Source organism: Ambystoma mexicanum, chromosome 12 (assembly GCF_040938575.1).
Source record: "Ambystoma mexicanum isolate Mex_15411 chromosome 12, UKY_AmexF1_1, whole genome shotgun sequence".
Classification (NCBI taxonomy): domain Eukaryota; kingdom Metazoa; phylum Chordata; class Amphibia; order Caudata; family Ambystomatidae; genus Ambystoma; species Ambystoma mexicanum.
In genome coordinates, this window is record NC_090936.1 from 685192549 (window position 1) to 685206010 (window position 13462).

General features: G+C 46.0%; 1 protein-coding gene across 2 annotated transcripts in view; it reads left to right on the top strand.

Annotated features, from left to right (window-relative positions):
* Positions 1-10208: 10208 nt before the first annotated feature.
* Positions 10209-13462, top strand: part of CPNE8 (copine 8) — a 2424038-nt gene continuing 2420784 nt past the window's right edge. Inside the window, exon 1 of one of the 2 annotated variants that reach the window (XM_069629223.1) lies at positions 10209-10683. In XM_069629223.1, the coding sequence (XP_069485324.1) occupies positions 10553-10683 (131 nt within the window). In that variant the 5' untranslated portion in view covers positions 10209-10552. The remainder of the gene's footprint in view (positions 10684-13462) is intronic. The other variant, XM_069629224.1, reaches the window with a different exon arrangement.

Genomic DNA, 13462 nt, shown 5'->3' on the forward strand with positions numbered 1-13462 from the left:
CTTTTACGTAGGACTTCCCGAGTGGGAAGAAGGTTCCATCTGAGTTTTATAAGAAGAGAGCGGTAGTGTCTATTAGGAAATTGGAACAAAATAAAGGACATCACACCTCTCTTCTTATGATCAAATTGAAGATCACTCAGTGAGGAATAACCATGAAGTTTTTCGATAGTGTTACTCCAATCATGGCTGAACAGAGACTCCTTTACCTTGTTAGGGTTTGTAAGTAATGTGTCCCTGTCGGAGGATATATCCATCAGGGTCTTATCGCAGAGAGTGGAGAAAAGATGGAGATATATGTTGTGGCCCGAGTGTGTCTGGGAAAATATCATGTGGCCCACATCAGCATATAAAGTATCGGGTCTGGGGGAAAGCAAGGCTGAGAACAATGAGAGAACCTTCCAAAGAATCCTAGCTCGTAGAGAAACCAGACCCAACTCATATCTAATGGCAACAGTAGGAATTGAATTGGGCAGTTTTAAAACTTTCCTCCAGTAAATACCTTCAAGAGAGTCCCAGAAGGGCAGAAGTGTAAGGTAATGGAGTTCCATACCATACAATAACTTTGGAGTCACCTTACCCTTGAAAAAGTCTACCACAGGTTTAAGGGAAAACGTACAATATTTATTCTCCAAAGTACGTGATTGGGAGATGAGAGGGAGCAGTTTCTGTCTAAGAAATCGTCTCAGTTCTATCACCGATGGTTGGGCCAAGATCAAAAAGCCCAAATAGACGATTTTGTTAACTCGAGAAATGTTTGTTCCCCCCATTTTCCATACTTTGTTGTTTCGGGTTCTCCCCTTTGAGAATTCCATGATACGTGTTTTACCAGGATTGATCTTCAGCCCATTTAGCAGTGCATACTGTTCAAATTTACACAGGAGCCTCTGCAGGCCCACTTTGGTCTGGTCGAACAAGAGAAAGTCATCGGCATATGCCAACCATGAGAATCTCAGGTCCCCAAGTTTAGCACTCACCATGCCTGCATTTTCCAGGAAGTTATCCACATCCGCCAAATAGAGGATAAATAGACAGGGAGCTAACGAGCAACCCTGTCTCACCCCGATACGCGTCCTAATCCTCCTAGAGAGAGTACCAGCCAAATCGAGCCTGATGTGTACCCCCGAGTTTTCATAGAGGGCCATAATGAGAGAAAGGAGGCCCGCCGGGATGCCCCATTTAGTTAATTTTTCCCATAATCTGGATCTAATGACCAGATCAAATGCATTGGATAAATCAATTGAGGCGACATACAAAGGACCATCAGATTTTCCCCAGGAAGAGGTCTGAAGGGCAGTTATAATAAGACCATTGAGATTGGTAGAGTGGCCGGCCCTGAAGCCAGTTTGGTATTTGGGGAGAATATGATTGTCCCTAATCCATATGTTAAGATGGGAGAGGAGCAGAGAAGCAAAAAGCTTACAGTCCGCGTCTATAAGAGAGATCGGTCTATAATTCTTTACCTCAGAGCGTAAGCCTCTCTTAAAGATTGGGACAATATGGGCCGTATGCCAACTCATAGGGACCTTCCCGGAATTTACTACGTCCTGAAAAAGCAGGAAGAGTAGATTGGCCCAAATCTCGGGCTCGGCTTTGAATGTATTGTTCGTAAGGCCATTTGGGCCTGGCGCCCTAGATTTCTTAGCCTTAGAAATAAGACAGAACACTGTCTCCAGATCAAAAACTGGTTTCCATGTGTCATTCGATGGGTAAATCATCAATGCATCCGAAGCCAAGTCTTCCTCCCCAATATCAAAAAGTTTAGAGTAATAGTCAAACCATTTGGCCTCTGGGATTGCATTAAGCTGATCAGCCATCAATGTGTTATCAAGGCTGGAAACCGAAGCCCAAAAAGCCCTCACATCTTGTTTTATTAGTACTGCAAGCATATACTGTGCGTCATTTTGAATCATAGTAATTTTTCTATGCTTACAGTAGTTTTTGTATTTTTGACGAATGGTTTTAATTTTTGTTGTTTTATCTGCCCAATCCATATCTAGGGCTTGAACATCCCTAATAAGTTTCTTAGTAAGGGCCTTAACATTGGCCAATTGTTGGTCGAAACTATGGTTATGAGATTTTTTGAAGACCCCTTTCCTTAGCTGGCCATAAATACTACTCTGTAAGACATTGAGAAAACTATCAAAAGAAGAAGTGTTAAAGACTGCTATTTTCCAGCAGAGCGAGGTGTGGTTAAGGGAAGAGATCAGTTTATTATTAAGAACACTGATGTTAAAAGGAGACCACCTTATCCCTGTCCCTTGCCTAACAGTATAAAGCTGAGTGGGTCCACCCTCCGGCAGAAGCTTGGTGAAGAAGGGGCATAGAAATTGGACCCGGAGAATACCATGATCGCTCCATGAATTAAAGGACACCTCGACATTAGAAGAAAATGGAATCAGGGAATGGTCGACAAAGACGTAGTCTAAGGTGGAAAATGAGGACGATCTACGCCAGGTTGGGCAGGAAGGATTAGTAGCATCATAATGGCTGTTAAGACAAGTTAGGCCAATTGAATCCAAAGCCAGATTCCAAGATCGGCCCCATGTAAGTTTTAGTCCTATACGTGGGTCGTCTTCCATAACCAAACCCAGGTCATCATAAATGGATTCCAGACAAAGAGTGCAGTCTGAATTTAGATCGCCCGCCAAAATGAGTTTGCCCATGGGGTGCAGATATCTCCAGGCAAGGATTGTATCAGTTAACTTCTCCAGAAACAATTCGAGAGGAGAGATTCCCGTATGCCAGTAAACATTGACCAAAAGAAAGTAACAATTAGAATCCGGAAAAAACACCTCTAAGGCCATAAAGCCAAAAGGTGTATCCGAAAGCTCCTTAGCAACAGAGCCGAAGGAGGTTCTTACCCCTATAATGAGTCCCCCCGATGCGCGGCCTCCCAGGCTAGGTTTGGCACATTGAGAGAAAATATCGAATCCATCAAGAACTGGAGTTGAAAGTAGCCAAGTTTCTTGGAGAAAAAAACAATGCGAAGCCTTAATCACGGCAACCGTTTCTAGGTTCGTGAACAGATGGGAATTACCTCTAGAGTTCCAAGAAAAGAAACTGAAGCTATTTAGATGGCGGGCCTTCGAAGAGGATTCTGATTTAGCGGGAATTAAGTCATTTCCATAAGCCTGCGGTGACATGTGCCCAGCTCGCGGAGTCTCCATTAGATTTGGGCAAAAAATGCCTCCGTTGGGGTGGGGGAGTTCTTTCTGGATGGTAGACCATTGTAAGATTACCTCTATATTCAGCCCCCTCTCCGTTATTTTTGGCAAATTGAGAAGAGTCCACTATTTTTGCTTCAAATCCTAGTTGCTTCAACCCTTCCATATGCCCCATGATCAAGTTTAAGACTACCTTCGATCTAAGAATAATATTACTAACATCTACCCGATCATGGAAAGGGAATAAAATGCAATCTATGTCATAGCTAGAGATAAGCGAAAGCGAAGGAAGTTGGTGAAAGATTTTAAGTATGTTACCACGATTTAAACAGATTGGCATATCTTCGCCCCAAAGACTGGAAAGCTGTATAACATCGCCAGAACCTTTTGTTGTAGCAGAGACAGGTAAGGACTCAGTAATTTTTTTGGTAAAGTGAACAAGGGGGTCAGCCGCCAGATCACAACCCCTTGCCCCTCTTAGTATAGTCCTATTGTGGTTGACATTTGGCCCCAGTGGTAATCTTTCCCAAGATTTGGAAACGTTCTTATTATGGGCAAAGTCAAACCCAGAGGGGACCGCTTCTCGAGCCGCAGACATACGCATATTTGAGATGCTAAGAGAAGCAAGGTTAAAAGGGGGGAGAGTCGATAAGACATTGTCTGATCGATCTGTCATATCTCCATCCCTCTTAATGCAGTCCATATTAACATGGGGCTCCTCAGGAGCAGACAAGAATGCCGGGTCAGAAGGAGAGAGCCGAGTAGTAGGAACCTCGTCCTGTGACAAGCTTACGTTGGAATTAGACACTGTCACCTTGCTGATCTTGGGAACAAGTAGTGACTGAAATAAATGTTTAACCATATCAATGTTAACCATATTAACAGTCGGCGTAGTTAGAGAAGTGTCCGGATAATTCAGGCTTTTTCCAGAAGTAGACTCCAGAGAAGTAGAGGGGAGAATTGCTTCTGGGGCAGAGTCCATAGCCTCCGCTGCAACAATATCAGTAGGCAGTGCTACAGGGTTGGTACTAGTGGATGCTGGTACGGTAAGAGGTGTTATCCGAATGCTAGAAACTGCAATTTCACCAGTACCCACAGTCCTTGGCCCCGCATCTATAGAAGCAGAGGTATTAATCAACATACCCACCGCATCCGTTAAAACAGATGCAGGTGGTAAAATAGGTGGAGCATTGGTGGTAACTGGAGTGGTCACATGAATGGAAGGGGGGATTGGTTCAACAGAGTTATCAGTCCCCTGTGGAACTGCAACAGTGGTTGAAGGGACTAAAGAGTTTGCCATAAAGAGGTTTTTGAAAAATTGATTAGTATACGAAGTAATCTTTTTGACATTCTTCTGATTTTTAGTTTTCTTCATTTGTTGGCTCATTTTCCTTTTCTTTCCTAGACAGGGGGGGACTTTTGGACAGGAATTTTCCTCTGGGGGCTCAGAGGAAATTGTTGCGATTTCTGGAGTTAGGCTAATCATGTTTTCTCCTAAGGATGCGAAATGGTCACCTTTAGAACGGACGGCCGACTCTGCAGTCCCACCTGCACATGAACGATCTTGTATAGAGGGTTTGAGGGATACCCTTGGCAGATCCTCCTGTACTTTGTCCTCTCCTCTTTCCGTAGAGAATACAGTCGGGACACTGGGAAGTATATCTGTAGGGTCGTCATCCTCTCGCAAACCATCAGAGGCAGCTCGGGGAGTCATAGAGGAAGGGCCCCGGGAATCAGGATCTAGTGGTTGGAGAACCAGAAGACCCGGGGCCGCATTGGGGTCCACCCCTAAAGTAGTTGCCGTAGTCCCCGTAGGCCCCTGATGTAAATCGTGTATAGGGGCCAAAGGTGGATTGATGGAGGTAGGGTCAAGACCTTGAGTGTTCAAAAATTGATTTTCTTCTTTTATAATTTTTACTAAATCTTCAAATCTATCTAGGCCCTCCAGCCTAGAATATATTTCAGAAAGTATACGTGAATGGGATGTAACCTCTGACCAGATGTTATCATAGAGACTCACAAAGGAACTCAGAACCATATTCAACGCAGAGATAGTTGGATGAGAGAGTTTAATTCTATCATCAACATCTTTAAGGGTATGATGTAGAATAGACTCACTGGGCGGATCAGTTTTGAAGTCCGGAAGAAGACCTCTTTCTTTTAACCAGTTTTGTTTTTCAGTATACTCGTCAATAAAGTTAGTGAGATCTGAAGGGGAACCTGCCCATGATTCATCACAAATTTGTTGTGTTACATTATTTGTTTTGTTAAGATGGGAGTCCAAGTGGCTATCAGCAATAGCCTTATCTGCACATTCTATGATACTGATATCGTCAATATCCTGGACTGAGAGATCTTCAATATCCAGTTTCTTAGCTACGTTAATTAAGTTAGTGTGGGCCGGGGTATGTACTGGAGGAAGAGGGTAAGGAGATTTAGCCAGAGTGCTAGAAACAGATTTCTTACCAAAAAAATGTGTGATGTTTTTCCCCTGGATTGGATTCCCCTGAGTACCTAGATTAATTTTTATTTTTGATATTGAGTTACGGGGTTTGTTGAGAGGGGTTTTGAACGGCAAAGGGATCCCATTAGGGGAGAAGGGAATTCCCACCACACTAGTAGAAAGGTTAACGTGAGAAGAGGATGTGTGCTTAATATCACTAAGTAATACTTTGGATCCTAAAGAGGGTTGAATGTGAGAGATAACAACGCTCCCACTGTCCTTCTTCTCTAATAGTTGTGGTACAGTAACTTCTGATTCATCCACCAAGACTGGGGGTATGGGCATACTAGGATTCAGTGAGGCAGTCATTGGAAGAGGGATATTAGGCAAAGGGTTGTTGTCATATGCCATATTGCTTTTTGTCTTTGAGAAACTGACCCCGACCAAAAGATTGGAGGCAAGAGTAGCAGCTAGACGTTCTTCCTGAGTATCTATAGAAATGTCATGTATTCCATTGAAAATACAGTTATTATGAGCTGTGTTACGTAAAGTGATACCCATAGCATTGCAAACCTCAGGCCTCTCTCTCACATGAATTTGGGCCTGGGCTATGTCCCTTAAAAGGAGAGGGTTATAATGGGCCTGAAGTGGAGCATCATCAGAACTCCCCATAGCAATAGGAATGGGGGTTTCTGGCACAATAACTGTAGATGGCATGGAGGGTATACTGACAATGGGCGGAGGGGACAAAGGAGGTGAGACCTCCATAGCAGTCTGACTTCTAAGTCCCTTACGTGTCATTCAGATAAAACCTCAACCTGACAGTAGGCAGAATGAGAAAGAAAATAGAAGTTATGTCAGAGAAGGTACCCAGAAATACACTAGAAATAAGCCTAGATGTCAGGGGAAGTTAGACATAGAGACACACAGTAAAAAAATACTAGGCAATTTTTAAATTTTAAAAATGCAAGTGTTAGAGTATGGCACAAATAGCGAAAATCAAACTCTGAAAGACCAGTATATTGTCTAAAAACCCTATGAAGTATATATGTACCCTAGCATTAAGAGCGAATTAAAATAAAAAGCAATGTTACACACTCAATTAAATAAAAGTTTTAGTAAATGAGTTGTGTCAGCGTAATAGTCATTTTCTGGGAAGGGAACGCCCGACGGCTTGTGGAGCTGCCAGAGTCCGACTCTCCACCCCAAACCCTCGTAGTAAGAATACAACTTCAATTGGGTTGGCTTGGGAAGGCCCGGAACAGTGTACTCACAGATCACAGCCAAACAGCAAAACAGTATCTCCAGCCCTTACAGTCTCCAGGGCTTAACGCCGCAAGGGCGGCTGAGCCGGCAACTTGTGCAGGCTGGCAGTCACGTGCTGTGTCACGTGTTCAGGAAGGGGTCCGCCCCCTCCAGGAAGCAGAATGGGCTGCAAGAGCTCTGCTCGCAGTGCAGCTGTGAGGGATGGACCTTGCAAGCACGAGCGTTCGAAGGAGAATGAAACGCTCCTTCCAATCAGCAGGAAATACGCCGCAAGGGCGGCTGAGCCGGCAACTTGTGCAGGCTGGCAGTCACGTGCTGTGTCACGTGTTCAGGAAGGGGTCCGCCCCCTCCAGGAAGCAGAATGGGCTGCAAGAGCTCTGCTCGCAGTGCAGCTGTGAGGGATGGACCTTGCAAGCACGAGCGTTCGAAGGAGAATGAAACGCTCCTTCCAATCAGCAGGAAATACGCCGCAAGGGCGGCTGAGCCGGCAACTTGTGCAGGCTGGCAGTCACGTGCTGTGTCACGTGTTCAGGAAGGGGTCCGCCCCCTCCAGGAAGCAGAATGGGCTGCAAGAGCTCTGCTCGCAGTGCAGCTGTGAGGGATGGACCTTGCAAGCACGAGCGTTCGAAGGAGAATGAAACGCTCCTTCCAATCAGCAGGAAATACGCCGCAAGGGCGGCTGAGCCGGCAACTTGTGCAGGCTGGCAGTCACGTGCTGTGTCACGTGTTCAGGAAGGGGTCCGCCCCCTCCAGGAAGCAGAATGGGCTGCAAGAGCTCTGCTCGCAGTGCAGCTGTGAGGGATGGACCTTGCAAGCACGAGCGTTCGAAGGAGAATGAAACGCTCCTTCCAATCAGCAGGAAATACGCCGCAAGGGCGGCTGAGCCGGCAACTTGTGCAGGCTGGCAGTCACGTGCTGTGTCACGTGTTCAGGAAGGGGTCCGCCCCCTCCAGGAAGCAGAATGGGCTGCAAGAGCTCTGCTCGCAGTGCAGCTGTGAGGGATGGACCTTGCAAGCACGAGCGTTCGAAGGAGAATGAAACGCTCCTTCCAATCAGCAGGAAAGCCCATTTTTGTACATGTGTTAAAACTGCTAGCATTTCTTTCTTTAGATTTGGTTTGGCAGCTCCCTCAGATGCCCACACTGTCTTTGCAGCTGTAGTCATTTCCTTGAATGCAGGAGTTTTATCTAAAGTATAGATACATTTACACTTGACCTGGCTCAGAGAGTTAAAGTCTCTTTGAACTGCTGAGCCTGGATACTTTTTGGCAAGAAATAAACGTGTTCCTGTGCGAGTGAAAGTGAAGTTGCTTATTGATTTCTCTCAGAGTTGGTTTGACCGGGCCTGTCACTCAGGAATTATGCCTGGTTTTGGTGAAGCACAGTGAAATATCCTGGGCATGACAGGGCCTTTTGAATCACAGTGGTTTCAGAATTAACAGATGGAATTAGCGTCAAAGCAGCATGTTTAAAGGGTGAAAATATTTAATTTTGAAGGGGATTTTGGCTTTTGCAGCAAAGCAACGCTGCTTTTTCACTTGATTTCATTTATATGTTTCAGAACACGCTGGCATACTTTTTCAGTGTGTCCCCTTGTCCCATCATGCCTGAAGTGTGCTAGACAGCGTGGTGCAGCCATCTTTTTGTTGCTTACAAAACGCAGTTTTGAGGTCCTGGTGCGCACAGGAGCCAGCACAGCCAGGCTGCTGTTTCTTGTTTAAATGCAGCTTAGTGATGTGGGGCAATGCCGTTGAGTGGGTCAGTATATCCCACAGGTGCAATTAAAACCATGTCCTTTTATTGCCAACACCAATACAATGCATCAGTCATTATTGTATAGCACGAAGCAGAGGTGAGGGAGTCAGTTTGCTCTGGTCTCCACAGATTATGGCCAGTGCTGCGCAAAGGGGCACCCATGTAGCTAGGAGGCACGGGGGGATAATCCGGGGGTCCAGGGTAACATGACACACAAGTAATGTTTAAGGCTGCAATAAGCAGCAGAACAAAACAAAGGGGGGAAAGTTGGCACCTTTTCTCCTGCCACTACCTTCACCCAAATACTCATTGGGAAGAAAGTGCACCAGGGTGCTAACGCACCTAATGGGACAAGCCCAAGGAAAGGAAGAGGCAGGAAGAAAAGAACAAAGGGAGAGAAGCGGGCCACACCAAGGTGTGAATGGACGTCAGCGCACGCCGGCCGGAGACAAGCCCAAAGAAATATGCATAGCCTCAGGCTAAGTATAGAAAATAAAAAGGAGGTAGGAGAGGGAATCTAGTTCTTCATGGTATTTTGAACGAGCACCATCAGTCATCCAGCGAAACCAGGAGACTTTTTTTTCCCAATCCCACCCGGAAGGAAAAAGAAGGGGAGAAGAAAGGGGAAAACAGGGCAACGAACGTGGCTCACAAAGTTGTGGGAAGAAGATCACGGCACGGGCCAGGTACACACCCCCTGGACCAGGTGCCCAAAATTGTTTACCATGTGTGATTTTGTTAAATTTACCAAATACGTTTTATGATTATGTATGGTGCAATAAAAACCACAGCCTTTTATTGCCAACACCAATACAATGCCTCAGTCGTCATTGTATAGCATGAAGCAGGAGTGAGGGGTCAGTTGGCTCTGGGCTCCACAGAATAATGACAGAAGTGTTCTAAATTACAGAAAGGAGCAAAACAGACACAATGTATTATCTCTCACAATTGACTATGTAGCGTAGGGATGAAAACAGTTTTAGTCCAAAACATCTGGGGAGCAAAAGAGGCAGACCACTGCCATACAACACTGCTGAATGTACGCCCCTCTCTGTGGGTAAGGAAGCATGCCTTTCATGAGCACAAACTGCAATAGCTGCGAAAGTCTTAAAAATGTCCATCATGTACATCAAACATCTTTTGCAGCATTGATCTACTCGACGAATTAATTTTAAAATGACTAACGGTACAACGTTGAAGCTGAAACAATTTGGCCTAGAATTATGCCTGGAGAGGCCTATTTTCTTTTTCGTCTTACGAGAACATCTTGTACCCACAGACTTCCGAATAAGCAACAGTTGTGACTCAGCCATGCATTGTTTTAGGCGCGTACAGTAGCACATGCCAGCAGAAATTGTCCGTCAAATAAGCTAATGGAGCAGTGCCATGGCACTTTATATAGTACTCGACCCACTGTATATTGCTTAGGGCTACCCACTCTGTAGGTTGACAAACACACGTGAACCAGCCTTTCAAGTCAAGGGTGCCAGCCCGATAACGTACTTCCTCGAAAACTTACGTAATGGGGTTTTGGCAGAAGGCGGCTCGCTTTATTAATGGTCACAGATGAGGGAGCGCGCGGCGCCTCTCCGCTCAGGCTGTTGGGCAGTTTTGGGAGAGCCGGCACCTCCGTGATTGTCGAAGGGGTTCCGAGGGATGACAGTTGAACTGACAGTTGCTCGCCGCCTTCAGTCGCAGCTGTGTTTTGGTGTGACGTAGCTCGGCTCTGAGGGCTTGCCCCGCCCCGCGCAGCAAAGGCAGCCCCCAAGAGAAGCAGAGAGCGCGTGCGGCCCCTCCCCAGCCTTGCCCCGCCTCGCCTGTAGTGGCAGCAGCAGCAGCGAGGGCTCGCCACTGCACTGGATTTCACGGCCGAGTCCCAGCCGCTGTGCTCCCGCTACAGCCGCCCGCACCCCCCTGCCGCCCCAATGTACGGATCGGATAAACCCGCCCTGGACATGATGGACCTTGGCTTCAGACTCCCAGCGCCCAGCGGGGATTTCAGCCCATTCAGCGCTAGCATCCCAGCCACCAAGGTGGAGATCACGGTTTCTTGCAGGTGAGACTCCCCCCCCCAAACCGGGGACACTAGTTTTCTGCGCTTGCTGCTGGGACTGCCCGCAACTGGGAAAGTTACACTGTATGGAGGAGCGGGTGCGTGTGTGTGTTCGCTTCGGAGATCCTGTTCTCGAGTACAGTTTCAGTGCTGTCTGTGTACTACAAGCTCCCCTCACGCGGTGTGCTGGCAGCTGTGTTGTCGCCTCAGTGACCGAATATTAGTCCTGTAGGTTTCGTGTCTTCCTGACAGGTTCGGTGGTCACTCAGAGGCACCACCCAAAGGGGTCACAACCGCTAAGAGTCATAGTCGCTCTCCTTGTGTTGGCAGTCGTTCATACTCCAGCGTGTTTGAAGTTACTGGGGTCAGGTCTACAGTCTCTCTGTCGGCATTGCGTAGTTTGGCTTGCAATCACGCCTGCAGATTTGCTTTCTGTTTGACAGGAGGGGTGTAACTATAGTCATGGGTATGTTGTGTAACAATGGTTGCCTCCCTGTCACAGTTAGTTAGGCTTGCCTTACGCTTAGCATTCCTCTGCACAATACGAGAAGCTGGAGCACGGACTGACGAGCAGATTTCCACGTTATTTGACTCTGCTTCCATTACACCTCGTTCCTTTGTGCCTTCTCTTTACCAGCACAGCGGGGCTAATAACTGCTTGCTTTTTAAAAGATAATATGAATATGCACTTGCTTACACCGTTTGATAGTAGAGGGTCTTTCACCTCGTGAGCTCGCATATGGTGCACCATAACAACCAGATTATTCTGAGTGTCGATGGCCACAAAATGCCCACTCTTGCCCTTTGCAGTTTCTCCCCTCTGTTGCTTACTTTCTAACGAGTGTTGACAACAGCCACACTTGTAATTATAGGAACGCTTTGATGTGTTTGTTCTGAAACTTGCTCTAATTGCGGTCCAAGCGATGTAAATGAGGCCTGCGAGGGTCAGCAAATATGTCCGTGTTTAAGTGCACAAGTAATGCACATGATGACTCATCGCTTTTGGATAACAGAACAGCATCTTGCATATCATGCAATTAACTATCTGTCACATCTGCTATGTTCCCTGCTTCTCTCTCTACTTGGCTACTTTCATACCTATTCAGATAATGTACCAGATAAGTACACATCACGGTTAGTTGAATTTGCATGCCATCAAGAGGTTTTGCTCTGGGCCGACATTTAAACGAGGTTCATAGTTATGCATTATGAAGACACTGCAAACAATTAGGAATAATCTATTTAGAGCTCTACCAACACAATTCTCACTTACTAAACTTTCGAGATGGGTTCTCCACGTTTCATCTTCCTTGTCAAAATGCACGAGATATCAGGTTCCAAACATTAACATTAACATCACGTACCTATAGAAAGCATCTTTTCAGTAGGATATGTCCTGTGGCTTTGCAGCTTGCAAATACAGTAAATTCTTAGAAACGGTTCCTATTCATTACTGCAGAAATTGACGCTGAGTTGCAAGTATCTCGCTAGGTGTACACATATATGCACAGATTTATCGACACGTATGTATCTATATATGTGTGTGCGTGTATAGTGCCGTAGACCGGTGCTTTTGTTATTCCAAATCAATGATAAGTAATGATGGTGAAAGAAAATCAAGCTGTGGACACAGAAATATTGACCTTTGCTTCCATTTTAAACTGAAATTGCGATACAGCATGTAAGGACAGACCAGTCAAGATAATGTGGCGTGTCAATTTGCTATTCATGATCTCTTTTGTTGACTAGTCTGTGAAATCATTGCTCTAATGACGGAAACCTATGACTAATCCCACACATGCCGTGCTTCCGAATCAGCGTGAGTTCCGGGGGTTTCCCTTCCTTGAATATTGTGTTTACCCAAACCACTGCACCCCACATAGGTGTTATTCGAGCACAATTCCGCTCGCCATACGTGCATATTACTTGCACGGTCGTGGGCTTTTCTCCTCCTTGGCTCTTGTGTGTATCCAATTCACTGCGACCAATATAGACATTTCCCAAATACCCTTCTGCAAAACCATTAGTGGATTTTCATTGCAAGGATTACTGACCCAAAACCAGGATTCTGCTGGCACACGCAGAGCAAGTGAGAATAATATGAGCCAGTGTTGAAATTGTAGATATAGCTTGCAGAGCAAGTTGGAATTGCAGCGGTGGGTGTGGGTGTCTATCCAAGTTGCTGATAGCTTGGAGTAGACCTACTGGGACATTACTTTTGCCAGGTTACGTAGAGGTATTTAAGGAAGGAGGGGTCATTTCCGTGTGGCTTGGCAGCAAGGTTGATATCGGTTGAGGGGCAGAGGGGGTTTCTGGGGGCGAATACAGATTTTCAGAAAATGAGAGGGGTGGGAACGATGTAAATTGCTCTTCGGGAGGAGGAGGATTGAATATATTCGATGTTTTGCAAGAGGATGTAGTTATTGCGAAAGGTTTTCTTTAATCATTTAAACCTTGTAATAGTCAGACTCCTTATGACCTGACGCTCATCCCACGATATCGATAAGAGCACTAATAAAAATGTGCATCACCTTAGGCAAACCAACTTCCAGAAAATACCAGTTTACGCATGAATCATGCCAGGACGCGAGAACCACTTCAGTGCATGCAGTTATTTCCACAAAGACATTCAAGCAGTGGGGAAATGCATGTTACGCCTGGGAGTGGCGTTACTTTTAAGCAGGGGTGTTGCTAGGTCTGAAATGGGTCCGGGGTTACGCTAATATTGAGACTGTCGGGACCCGGGACTACCTAGCCTTTTGGTTGTAGCTCCTGGGCTTTT